This window comes from Alligator mississippiensis, chromosome 1 (genome assembly GCF_030867095.1).
Source record: "Alligator mississippiensis isolate rAllMis1 chromosome 1, rAllMis1, whole genome shotgun sequence".
Classification (NCBI taxonomy): Eukaryota; Metazoa; Chordata; order Crocodylia; family Alligatoridae; genus Alligator; species Alligator mississippiensis.
The window spans coordinates 25,360,497-25,373,738 of NC_081824.1; the positions used below are offsets into that span (position 1 = coordinate 25,360,497).

The following is a 13,242-nucleotide window of genomic DNA, read 5'->3' on the forward strand; positions in this document are numbered from 1 at the left end:
ACAACTACTTTGCCTCAGTCTTCACAAGAAAATTAAGATGCAGCCATACAACTCATAAGGATTATCTGGATAGGGCAGGGGGCAGGGTAAGGGATTAGATAACAAAAGAGATGGTCAGAGAGCTTTTGTTGCATCTGAATGATTTCATGTAAGCATGTCTGGATGAACTTCATCCCATGGTCCTGGATGAACTGACAGAGAAGATCTCAGAGGCCTTGGCAATGATTTTTATGAAGTTGTGGGACATGGTCCAGGTACCAAACGATTGGGAAAAGGTTAACAATAGTGCCCCTCTTTAAAAAAGGCAAAAAAGAGGACCCAGGGAAATGCGGGCCAGTTAGCCTCACCTCCATACCTGGGAAGTTACTGGAGCATATTCTAAGGAAGGCCTTTTGCAACCATCTGGAGGAAGAAAGTCTGATTGCAAACAGCCAGCATAGATTTATGAAAAACAAATCAAGTCAAACAAATGTGATCTCCTTTGACAAAGTAACTACTTGGGTGAATGAAGGAAATGCTGTGGATATAGAATCATAGAAAATTAGGGTTGGAGGGAACCTCAGGAGGTCAACCAGTTCAACCCCCACTGCTCAAAACAAGACCATCCCCAACTATATATAATCTATCTGGACTTCAGCAAGGCTTTTGACAAGGTCCAGCACAATCTTGTCATAAACAAATTGAAAAGAAGTGGGCTGGACAAAACGACTACAAGATACTACAATACAGATAACTAAAAACTACCACAAGATAGATAACTGGCTCAGTAGCCACAAGCAAAGAGTAATTATTAACATAACCATGTCGGAATAGCAGGAGGTTTCAAGTGGAGTCCCACAGGGTTCTGTCCTGGACCCTGTGCTGTTCAACATGTCTATTAATGATTTGGATGCTGACATAGAAAGCTTCTTGAGCAAGTTTGCAAGCAACACAAAACTGGAAAGGATTGTGGACATGTTGGAGAATGCAAGCACAATTTAGAAGCATCTCAGCAGATTGGAAAGTCGGGCTAACAGGATGAAGCTCAATGGGGACAAATGCAAGGTGCTACACCTCGTGAGGAGTAATCAAAAATACAAATATAAAATGGGTAACAGCTGGATGCCAGCACTGGAAAAGGGTTTGAGAGTCTTGGTAGATTACAGGCTCAATATGAATCTGTAGTATGATGCAGCCACACGAAAGGCAACTGATAGAAACATTAGGTGCAAGACACAGGAGGTGATAGTGCGTCTCTATTTGGCAATGGTTAGGCCTCATCTGGAGTTGTGTGCAGTTTATTTCTCCACATTTTAAAAATAATTTTAAAAAGGAATTTTCCCCGTGGTTAGATTGGTATGGGCTGTGGGGTTTTTTCCTTCCTCTGTAATGGAAAGGTTGGCCCCCTACCTGAGGTCTCTTGAGCATATATTGGCAACTTTTTATAGAAGCAGGACTTCAGCTGTCATGATTCCCCAGCTTTATCTGTGGCAGGTTATGCCTGTGTTGTGTCAGTGTTGACAGTAGCTTTTTGTAGTTTAGTTTATGGATTGTATAGGATGGTTTGGATAGGGATGATCCTGCCTTAGGAAGGAGGTTGGACTAGATGACCTCTGGAGGTCCCTCCCAGCCCCACTTTGATTCCCTCTGATTCTATGAAAAGCTAATGCTGTTAATTGCAAGATACATCATTAATGAGTAAGACCTCATCAGTGATGAAGTACCTCTACAGCCTACACTGATACCTGATGGGATGATACCAGGAGCCCTATGTTAGCTGTCCTTAGCAAGAGAAAATTGTCTTCCATTCTCTAACATTGTTTCTCACAGAATATTTTTATTAACTTCTATCAAGTTATTGTTCATGTTTTGGGCCCAGGATATCTAAAACATCACCTAAACCTCTGGAATGAACAGTGTCACTCAGAACGCTCCTGGAAGGGTGTAATTTTTCAATAAGGGTAAGAGAAATGGACCGTTTTGCAGGAGCTGGTTCAACATACAGAACTGAATTCTTTCTGCAGAAGTTGAGGGTAGTCAGAAACCTCACCTTCTTCCATTCCAAGTCCAGGCACATTTTTTTCAGTTTGTTTTCTCTACTCTAAATTCTCAGTAACATGTATACTGCATGTATATGTCGCAGGGCACCTTGGTGCCCTGCTCCTAGAGAGGAGAAACTGCCAGGGAGCAAGTGAGCGCACCCTGGCCTGACATAACGAGCCCAGCTGAGGCTTGCTCAGGTAATGAGCGCAGCTGCGGGTTGCCGGAGCAACCAAGGGGAACCAGCTGCCTGTAGGAGGCAGGGCCTGGCCCTTATAAAGCTCAGGGCTGAGGCCAGACTGGCAGTTCTCTGCCAGCAGCCGGAGAGGCAGGAGCTCCCTCAGCCGAGATATGGGGAGAAGCCCGACGGGCAAGTACAGCTCATGATAGCCCTGAGAGGATTGGGCACTAAAGGTTTAGCCAGGGGGCTTTGTTTGCATTGCAGCCAGGAGGCTTGAGTTTGTTTGGCTCTGTTGTTACACCCGGAGGCTTGGGTGAGGCTGTAGGGGTTGGAGGAGGCCTCAATTATAGGGACCCCAGAGAGTGTGGGGTGCCCTAGCGCCAAGAGGGCACATTATTTGCATAGCGCCAGGGAAGGCTCAGCTCGCATGCCAGGGCGTGAGCAACTGGCGGCGAGGAGCACGGCCAGTGGGTCGCGGGCGCAACCAGTAGGTTGCAGACGGGGGACTGAGACCCCGGATTGCTTGCGGGGTACGTAGTCCCCAGCCCCAGGGAGAGGGGAGATCTGATTGAGAAGCCCCGTGGGGGCACGGCGAGCCCCAAAGAGGGGGAGCGCCATACTGAGGAGCCCTAGAGAGAGGGGCAATTACTGAGGAGCCCGAGACGGGCATAGCGAGCCCGGCCGCGGGCTAGTGCGGTAACACCCCACAGACTGAGGCAGGGCGCTGCGGTTGCCCCGAGAAGACAGGGAGTAGCAGCGTGGTGAGCCAGGGTCAGAGAGGGTGCCCGAGCGGTTGGCCCATAGGACCGGAGGCCCGCTAGAGAGTCCCTGAGCAGAACCACACCGGCAGGGGAGGCCCAGAGTGGGCTAGACGAGAGTCCCAGCAAGAGGCTGGGCATGAGAGAGGGAGCCCAGAGTGGGCCACATTAGAGAGGAGGCCCGGGAAGCTGGCGTACAGACCGGACAACGTCTATTACATCTGCGAGGCTTGGGGCGTGGTATTAGGGGCTGGTAGGAGCCACGCATAGCCCATAAGGCTAGGGTGTCCGAGGAACACCCACCGTATCGGGAGACCCCCAGGGGGTCCGGAAGAACCGCGGGTACAGAGGTCCCGAGTAGCCGTGCCCAGGGAAGACACAAGGCAGCCTCCCAACATTATATTGACCAACAAGACGTGGCGGGCGAGAATTAGAGGGTGTCTTGGGCCGGCCTGACATGGAGCGAGGGACCTTAAGGAGATCACGGCCCTCCGTGAGGACCCCGCCGTGACAGTATACTACAAATAAGAAAATCAAATCAAATAGAAACCTGACACTATGAAAAAGAGTTCTCTACACATATTTATTCCTCTGTAGAAAAGATAAAACATCAAAAATCTTAGTGCTAATTAATGAGTAATGTAACACACTAAAAGGTGCACATAAAGGATGAGCATGTAATAAAAACCTATACAAGATAGAATAGTTTGCCCCTGCTTGAGATAATATGGAGCATGCCAACAAAATACCCATGGGAATGACTTTTTAAAAATTTTTTTAAAGCTTCCTTTTAAATATAATAAGCATTTTTACAAAAAGCTGTTGCCTGGCATCTCTTTAGCCTGCTGACACTGATGTCATTGAAGTGAATGGAATTGGATGTGTCTCAGTCATGCACCAGTACATTAGTATTCAAGCTAGTGCATGGCACAAATCGAAACTTACTAACCACATCATTTTGTGAAACTCCTGTGTATTTCTGTGTTCATTGGGAAAAAAAATGTAATTATAAAGAAGAAAATTCTTGCTGCCTGCATGGAGGACCAAGCTTGAGAATTCAGTAAATGTTACTTTTAAAAAGAAAACTCTTAAGGTTTTGTGCTTTAGGAAACTTTGGGCATTTATAAGAAATCGGATCCATGCATTGTGGTGGTTTCAAATGGACTTGAAAGAAGAGAATGTTGGAAAGTGGGGAAGTTTGAATGTATTGGGGTGGGTATTTAATTTGGAAAATCAAGGCAAGGGAAAACGTAGTGTTTAGTTGCTCGGTTCTGGGTTTTTAGTGATTCATGATAAGGAATGCCATTGAACCACCTACCTATAAATTCAAATGGCCTTTTTTGTGAAAAAGTAGGTTTCAGGGAACACTCCAGAGTTAAAATGAGATCTTACTGCAACTGTAATAGAATACAAAAATCTTTTTTTTTACACTTACAAAAATGTTAAAAATTCAGATTTGGTATAAAGCCCTTTCAAAATACTTAGGGGTTTTTTCATATGGAAAATGTTTACTGACTTTTACAGAGGAGACATCTATAAAGATTTCCTTTGTGGAATATCTCCCTTGTCTCTCGCTTGCTTAAATTTTTCTTGTTAAATATACATCACCCCCACTTTCCCCCATAAAAACACCAAATTTATCTCATACCTGCTTCCTAGGAAACAGACCAGTTTTAAGATAAAATATATAATAAGTCCCTTCCCAATTCTATATATTTGAGTTAATTCCATATCAGGTTAGAAGAACTGTCAAATTCTGTCAGATATTTCAATTTTCTTACTTTGTGACTCTAGTTCCACTTCTCAGAATTTAGTTTGGAGTCTCTTTTACTAACAGTATAATCTCCTCCATCGAATTGTATCTGCATATTTCATTTAAACCCTGTCACTGGCAATTTTTTGGGTTAGCCTATGAAAGTCATCATTGTCAATATATATTAGTTGCCACCCAGCTCTTTCATACATTTATGAAATTGGTAATGTTTATAGCTTGGTTGAGTTGTGTAGGAAATATTTTATATCTATTCTTCAGTGGCACAGTAAACATCAGAAAGCAAGACCCACTCTATGGCTGCCATGTAGTTTTATAGTAAATTTGAATAATTTTTGTATCCCGTCTCAGAAGATCATCTAGCTAGGAACCCAAGATACATAAAATGAGCTGTCCATGATTCTTAGATGTCACAGAACAGCATATTATAGATTTATTTTACCTAAAGTTCTTAGGTCTTCTGAACTCATGCATGCAGATTAAACAGCATAGGTCCAAAGTCAACTCCATTTTAGACGGGCAAACAGCACAACAACTAGTTCCCAAGTGGTATTTCAGACCACTTCAGCGAATAATTGAACTTATCCCACTCAGGAATACCTGTAACTCTGGTGCATTTAGGACTAGCAAGTAGGAGACCCATGTCCTGGGGTTCCCAGAAAGTCTTTGAACTTGTATCTCCCACATCTCAGCAAAGTGCCCTAACTACTAGGCCAGGGGTTGTCAACCGTGAGTACACATACCCTTATGGGTACTTAGACAAGTCATAGAGGGCACACATGGGCAGGTGGGGAGAGTGTGTGCCTGGTGCATAGCAGCGACCTCTTCCCCAGCGCATTCACCTCTTATCCAGGGGAGGGAGAAGGGGAGGAAAACGCCAGGAGCTGCTGACCCAACGCAGCACATTGCGGTGCTTCCCCACCCACACCCGTTTGAATGGCATGGAGTGTGGGTTGTGCCTGCCACAAGCGACACGTGATTGGCTGGGCACAAGGCCCATCAGCTGCCCACGGAGCCATGACCGGCCATAGGAAAGTGGGGTTGCACAAGGCTTCCATTCAGCTCCCCCTCCCAGTGCTGCTGCACACACCCCTGGAAGAGCATATGGGGTGCATGCCCCTGGATCAGCACACAGGGAAGGGTGGGCTGTGGGCTACTGCCAGCTGGGGCCTGGCCAGTGCTGGGCTGTTTCTGGTGAGGGTGTTGGGCCGGACTGCGCTGGGAGGAGTTTTGGGTGGATTAAGGTGAATTTTAGGGTGGCTGCAGCCACCGCCGTAGCACAGCCTGGCCCCCTACCCCACCAAGAAGAGCCCCCCACAGTGCAGGAGGGAGTGGGACAGGGACGAGTCATTCACCCCTGCCCCTGGCTCTCTTCCCTCCTGCACTGTGGGAATTGTCTCATGACCTGGCACAGCTGGGTCACAGGGCAATCGGAGCCTGGCAGCTCCTCCAGGGCACAGTGTGGAGGAGCACATGCCCCCCCCCCCCCCGGGTTCCCCTGTGGTGCACGCAGTGGCAGGAGCGCCCCCCCCCTTCCCCTGAAGAAGCTGCAGGGTTCCGATTGTCCCATGACCCGGGCTGGCCGGGGGCCCATTCACAGTAAATGGGGCCCCGGCTGGGCCAGGTCGTGGGACAGTCCCCACAGTGCAGGAGGGAGCAGGCCAGGGGCAGGGGTGAATGATTTACCCCTTCCTCATTCCCTCTGGCACTGTGGGGGGCTCAATCCCCAGCCCCACTCACTCCCTCACTGCTGAGTGGGGGGCAGATCAAGGCCCCTGCGGTGAGGGAGAAAGCGGGGCAAGAGTAGGGGCTGGGGTGAGTGGGGCCCCAGTTGTGTCGGGTTGTGGGACAAATGGAGGCCTGGGGGTGCCCCACCACCTGACCTGGCCAGGGCCCCACTTACTCCAGCCCTGCTCCTGCCTATGCCCCGCTCCCTCCCTCACCGCAGGGGCCTCGATCTGTACCTCCCCCATGGCCCCTTTCTCCACAGGCTTACCTTCTGGGGTGGTGAGCACTCATGCGCTCAGCCCCCCCCCCATATTTTTTTTCTCCCTCCACCTATGCAATGCCTGTCCCAGCCCCACTCCCTCCCTCATCATGGGGACCTCGATCTGTCCCCCCTTAAACACAGAAAAAAATATGAAGGAGTACATGAATTGAAACTTTGAGACAAAAGGGGCACACTTGTTAAAAAAGGTTGAACACCCCTATACTAAGCTATAGCTAGGCAGGGCAAAGAGGAGCCTCTACTTTTTCCATTGAAGCTGTACCATGGGGGCAGCCAAGAGAAGAGGATATATGGGTCCAGAAGAAGAGCAAGCCACAGGGAGTCTGGCTGTGTTCCTATGGGAGAGAAGATGCCCTGGTTTCTGGCCCATCCTGCATCTGCCCCGTTGCTGTTCTCTCAATTTATCTAATGACTATTAAATGCAAAACGTAGAAACGCCATTAGGTAACTGAAGTTACCATGTAATTAACTTTGGAGTACCTGGCAGTAGATAGAGCAGAGTAGCACCTGGCCAGCTGGTTCAGAGACATGAGTTTTCATAGACAACAACCTGCTTACCTACCAAAGCTCATGCCTCTCTGAACCAGTTAGTCTTCAAGGTGCCACCCTGCTCTACATTCTGCCTGACCTCAGACTAACACAGATAACCACTGCTGTGCTCACTGGAGTAACTAAAGTTAGCAGCACAAGTGCTACTATGTGGCTTAAATGGGACTTGCATTTGGAACATAGTTTCATGCTCACCTGGCAACAGACAGGAGAAGTTTGATCAGGCTTGGCGTCTAGTCTTATTTACTGGGAGGGATCATTTGTATTTGGAAGAGTCAACCCCAAAAGGGAAATTAAGACTTTTCATTGTTTCTTGGTCTTCCTGAAGGATGGCACACAGTAGAGTTTAATAATTTAGTAATGTCATTTTTATAAAAATGATAGTAGCTCTTTAATGTTGCAGTTCACAATTTTTCCATGGGATACGTTAATGTTCCAAATTTTGATACCGAAGCAGAAGTTTTTGATTTCCCAGTGCTTAAGGACTGCATGAGTATTAAAAAGATGAATGTAAGGCTTGGAAAATAACAAGGCATCAAGTATTTTGGTGAATAATGTAATTAGGCTAAAATATTTAGTTGTATTTAATTTATTCTCCTTTTACGTATTCTTTGTAATTTTTTATTGCTCTTGAAGAACTTTTTGATTAAATACATGTCTTTTTTTGCAACTGAACTGAAATCAAAATGAGCCTTTACCAATTTAATTATGCCAGACTCGTGCAACGTTCACCTTAAAGCTCCTAGGTATCTTTTTTTTTTTTTTTTAAAGCACATAAAACACCATATAATCTACGTGAAGAACTAATGTTCCATTAATTATGTTTGTTTCTGTCAGTAGTTTCTGACAATTTTGCTGTTAATTAGTTAGGAACAAGAAAGCTATAGTTGCTGTGAGAACTTGACAAATGATTCTGTTTGTCATATAGAAGTCTTTTGAATTGTGATTATTTTTTTATTGCCCTAACTATATTTTAAGGTAATACAGATAGCATCAGGTTTTTAAGAAGAAAAACACTGGCTTCCCATCATTCATTTATTTAATAAATTAACATTATTTTATTACAGTTAATAGATTGAATTTCAAGTTTGTTTTAAAATACTGTGCCACGGATAACTAGACTTTACTCTTTAACTCCCCTGTTTGTCTGGTGGGATAATGCTTGCCTTTGCACAGAACCTTTCCATATGATTGCCTTAAAGCACTTCACAAATATTAATAAATGTAAGTATTGTCTCTGGTTTACAGATTGGATAACCAAAACACAAAAAGTTGAGCCCTGGGTTTTCAGAAGTATGCACTAATGGCAGGTGCTTCAGTGTATTTTATCTCACCTTGAGTTTGGTTCCCAGAGGTGCTGAGTGTCTGCATTTCCAAGTGGAGTTATTTAGGTTTTCTGAAAAATCAAATCCTGGAGGTGTTGCGGGTTTCCCTCCTTCTTCCCCCCCCCCCCCCCCCCAATTCTAAGGCAACAAAAATGGGTTGATATGCCATTTCCTGAGCTATACGGTTTGGCTATCGACAGTAAAGGCATATTTAAAATAACTGGAAATCTAAATAACAGGAAGTCCTATGGAAGAGCTGGAAATAGGGCTTATATCTCCTTGTTCCTAACCTTGTGCCTTAACCACAAAACCACCCCCCTTTCCCAGCTCTTTCAGACAACCATCTTTCATTTCCTTGAGAGTAGGTTTTTTATCACTCTTAGAGCTGTTACTGAATATTTGATGTTAATAGTATAACAGAGTAAACTTTTTATTTTACAAGCTTGTTTGTAAAAACCTAGCAGTTTGACAAGAGGGAAAATTTGAAGTTTGCCCATAATAAAAGTTTCCGTAATTTTAAGTTTAAACGTTTTAGCTATCTTGACTATACAGGGTGGGGAGTCTGTTTTATTTTGGGGGTTTTTTTGCTTTCTTTATGTTTTTAATCAGGTTAAAACAGGCAGCTATATACAAAGTTGTTCAGTGTGTTCTTTATTACTTCTCCAGCTTTTTCAAAATACAGACTCCTTCCTAAGATTTGCTACATTATAAATGTATCCATGGATACATCAGGGATCCATCTGTGTGATCGGCCCAAGATAGCCTTGAGCTCCTCAGCACAAAACTTCCTTGTAGTTCTGTGTTTGTATATGGCCTTGGTATAAAATACTTGTTCAGAAACTAGTCCATCAAACCACTTCTTGTCTCGTCTCAAGATGTGCAGTTTGATTTGCACTGTCAAGTTTAATGATAGCTACACTACACAAATGGGGGTAGGGAAACTTTTTGGCAAGTTGCCACAAACTAGGACCCATGTTCTTTAGAGTGCCACTCCAGTCCCCTTTTCCTCCTTGATCTGCTGCTCTTATTTCTGCTCCCTGCCTTGTACTTCCTGTCCAATCTTGTGCTTTGCTTTCTGTTCCCTGCTGTATGTGCTGGCTGCCCCTCTGTTGCACGCCACATACACAGGGTGGCCATTCCAGTTGTGGCACATATGCTGTAGGTTGGGTACCCCTGCTCTAAAGCGTCAGATTGGCCACAGGTGAAGAGGGGCACGGAGTGGATGATCTGGTGGTTCAACATATCCTTCATGTGATTGTTTAGTGTTTTTTTCTCCTGTGTGTAGGGTCATACCTTTGGTCAGATCTGGCATCAGTAAGGATTTTCCACTTGGTCAGATTTACAGGCACCTCGGATTTTGTTCTGTTTCATTTGTTTGTTTTATTTTTCTCTGAACCATTATAGGGTGCAATTTGTATCCAGGAAGCATCCGTTAGCATCATGCTAAACATCAGTTAACAGAAGAAACCTTCCATCTAGAAAGTTCACTTAGGTTTCTAAAGATACATGTCCATGCTTTCTTCAGATGTCACCTGTGTACCTCTCAAAATCACCTGATTTGTCTCTTGGCTAAAACAAGTGTCCCACTGCAATAACATATCATATATTGGCTGAAACTTTCGTAACTGTAAAGAGTAAATGTGCAAAGCCTTGTAGTTAGTCCATGCATATTCCATTACCTGGTATCCTGTAGGTTATTTTACCTTTGGCAGAGCAATCATTGAGGCTTTGACATGTATTCATGTTGCTAAAGAATCATAATTCTCAAGTACAGCAAAAGGTTGACACACAGTCTAGCAATAGAATAGCTTTACTATGCTGATGAATTGCAGGGAATGTGCATTGTATCTCTGGCTCCTGAGGCAGCTTTGGCAAGCTGTCTGCCATCTTTAGTTCAACAATTATGAGCCCTGAGATAGACAGATCTATTGATATTCTAGGTCAGCCTAACCATCATTGCCCTTTTATAATTTGCATGAAAAGACCCTGAAGTCTTTATTAAAGTGCTAGTGTAATTCATTTTTCCCTTAAGAGTTCAGTCATTTTTCAGGCTTATTTCCCTAGACTTCGTAGGAAAAGATTTGCACTTTCCTTCCATGAGAAAAATGTGTAAACACTGAAACTTTCATCTTTCCTACTTTTAACAACTTTTGAACACTAGAAAAGTCTGTGTCCCAACTGTAACTTTCCTGATGAATTACGTGATTTAGAATTACTATCTTGATTCCTGCATGATACTTGAAAAGAAAACATGGTGACGATTTATGCAAAGCCTTCAGTCTATTTTGTCTGTGTTGGCACAATGCAGTATAACAGCATGCTTCAGTAACGAGTATTTTCTGAACACTTTGGTAGAGATTTTTTTTTCACGGACCAGATTTTAAATGAACCCTCTGAGGAAAGCCAAGTGGTCTGGTGCATTTTAACTCTGGCTTCTTTTGTGTTAGCTTCATTTGAGTTGTTCAGTTATTTTTCTCATGTACTTTTTTTCTCCCCTTTCTTCTGTTCATCACTTTATATTATGACACAAAGATAAGAGGTATTAATCAAGTAGCGAACTTGAAAATTACCCTGAACAGCAAAAAGTTTACACATGGCCTGCAGTTGTGCAGTCTGGATCAAACATTAAGATTCAAGAAAGTTTTATTCTAAAGTAGGCATGTTTTGTATAAACTGATTTAATTCTTCTTTGACAGTGAGGATAATGTTGCTTTGACTTCACTGAAAGATCCACTTCAAGTCCTAGAAGGCGTTGTTTCGGCAGTCCATGCAAATGTGGAAGATGGGTAAGAGCTTATATGTGATTGGCAGGAATCCTTTGGTTAGCACTATACAAGATCATTTTTGTCACAATTCTATAGAAATATGATATTGATAATGTTAATGTTTTCTTGTCCAGGTTTATGTAATGTCGATGCAGGTAAATATGGATAATTTGTCTTTGTATGTATGATTTGTCGTGCTGAATCAGGCACTCCTCAGTGTTATTAGTCCAGTACTAAATCAAAGAGTACTCTGTATTCTGCAACCTGTTGCAATTACCAAACCAAATTTTCTCTAAAGATTAGAACAAACAATGTTATTACCAATGGTGATCCCAGCATTTGGTTGATAAAGCTCCTCAGTAAAAAGGTAAGTTTGCATCAGGCTGTAAAAGTGGCAGAATTTCACTGAAAGCAGATTCCAAACCCTGAAGCCTGCCACCTTAGTGGCCTGGGTTCCACGTCCACATCCTGTAATTTCAACGCTTTAAAATGTTGACAGTTTTATGCTTAAAAATATAGTGAAGGTGTTTTGCCTCTCCTCCCCCAACTGTACTTAATTCTTATCATTCTCTAATTGTAATGATCCTCATTCAATGTGTGTAACATTCAAACGCATCCAGTGTACATCATCAAAGCTTTATCCTAGCAATGGAGTAAATAATTGGAATAAAGAAATTAATTGTTTTCCATTGTAATTTATAATGAGTTCCTTGCCTGTAGTTATTGTAACACAGCATTGTAGATAAGCAACCCAGTTCAGTGTCATCTTGAATTCTGTTATTTTCTCTGCCTTTGAAATGAGCTGCCTGGAGTCCTTTAATTTGAGTAAACCATTAACCTCATGGTGTTAAAATGATAAACAGGTACATAAATCAATATGGCTTCTGATACATTTATACTTTCAGTTTTGTTTTCTGTTTCTGACTTAATTTGAAAAAGTGCTAAACTTCTTCACAGGAGTGCACAAAATTGAGACTTGACCTATGCTAAGTTCAGAAATGTTCTCACAATTCCTCTTAGCTCTGAAACTTTTAATTTACAGTTTGAATGCCACTCATTTGGTAGCACCATTTCTAATTTAGCTCAAATTCAGAGGTAAATAGTAGATTAAGAGAATAATAGACTAAATAAAATTGAAATTCTTACAATCTGAAAATGTAAACTGTCAGTGTTTATTATTTTAGAGCTGCAAGACAAGTTAAATTGGTGTTTTCTGACTGATATTACTTTCCCATCTGTCTTGTTAGAACAAATAAAAGAGTATTAATTATAAATCGCACTCTGCCTGGTGCCATTCTCCCCTTTTAAAAGAGACTGAAATATTTCAAAAGAATAACCTAACATTGTTTACAGATTTGTTATATCTTATATATTAGCATTGCCACTAAGAAGCAGAAACAGTAAACAGTGGACTATTTGCCAACAACGATTAGTCAGTTTTTACTTATCTATTTACTTTTATTGTGAGACTCTATTTAGCATGTGTTTATTCTAAAGCACCTTCTCTAACAGGAAATAATTGTCTAATTTTAATTATCCACAGTCCTGAAACAACAAGCTTTATGGAAAGCCTTTTCTTCCTTGCTAAGAAACACAGATGTTATGTAACGATTAATTTAACAAAATAAATTATTTTCAAAAGGAGGGAAAAATCAATGGAAAGCTGTCCCTCTGGGTCCGTGAGTGTGTTTTTGTGAGTTGTGCTGAGTTGCTCTTTGATGTGTAGATCAGGTAGAAATCCTTCCCTGAAAGAGTCCAATGGCAGGCAGGGAGGTGCAAAATCTTTCTTGTTGTTCTGCAATGAAGTTTAGAATCCAAAATCAGCTAAAATTTGGCATCTTCCATGTTTCAGGGATGTACTTGGTA

General features: G+C 42.9%; 1 protein-coding gene across 3 annotated transcripts in view; it reads left to right on the forward strand.

Moving 5' to 3' along the window:
• NBAS (NBAS subunit of NRZ tethering complex) overlaps window positions 1-13,242 on the forward strand; it is a 385,077-nt gene that overhangs the window by 292,413 nt on the left and 79,422 nt on the right. For all 3 annotated transcript variants that reach the window (XM_059729540.1, XM_059729533.1, XM_059729539.1), the window contains exon 47: window positions 11,308-11,397. In XM_059729540.1, the coding sequence (XP_059585523.1) occupies window positions 11,308-11,397 (90 nt within the window). The remainder of the gene's footprint in view (window positions 1-11,307; window positions 11,398-13,242) is intronic.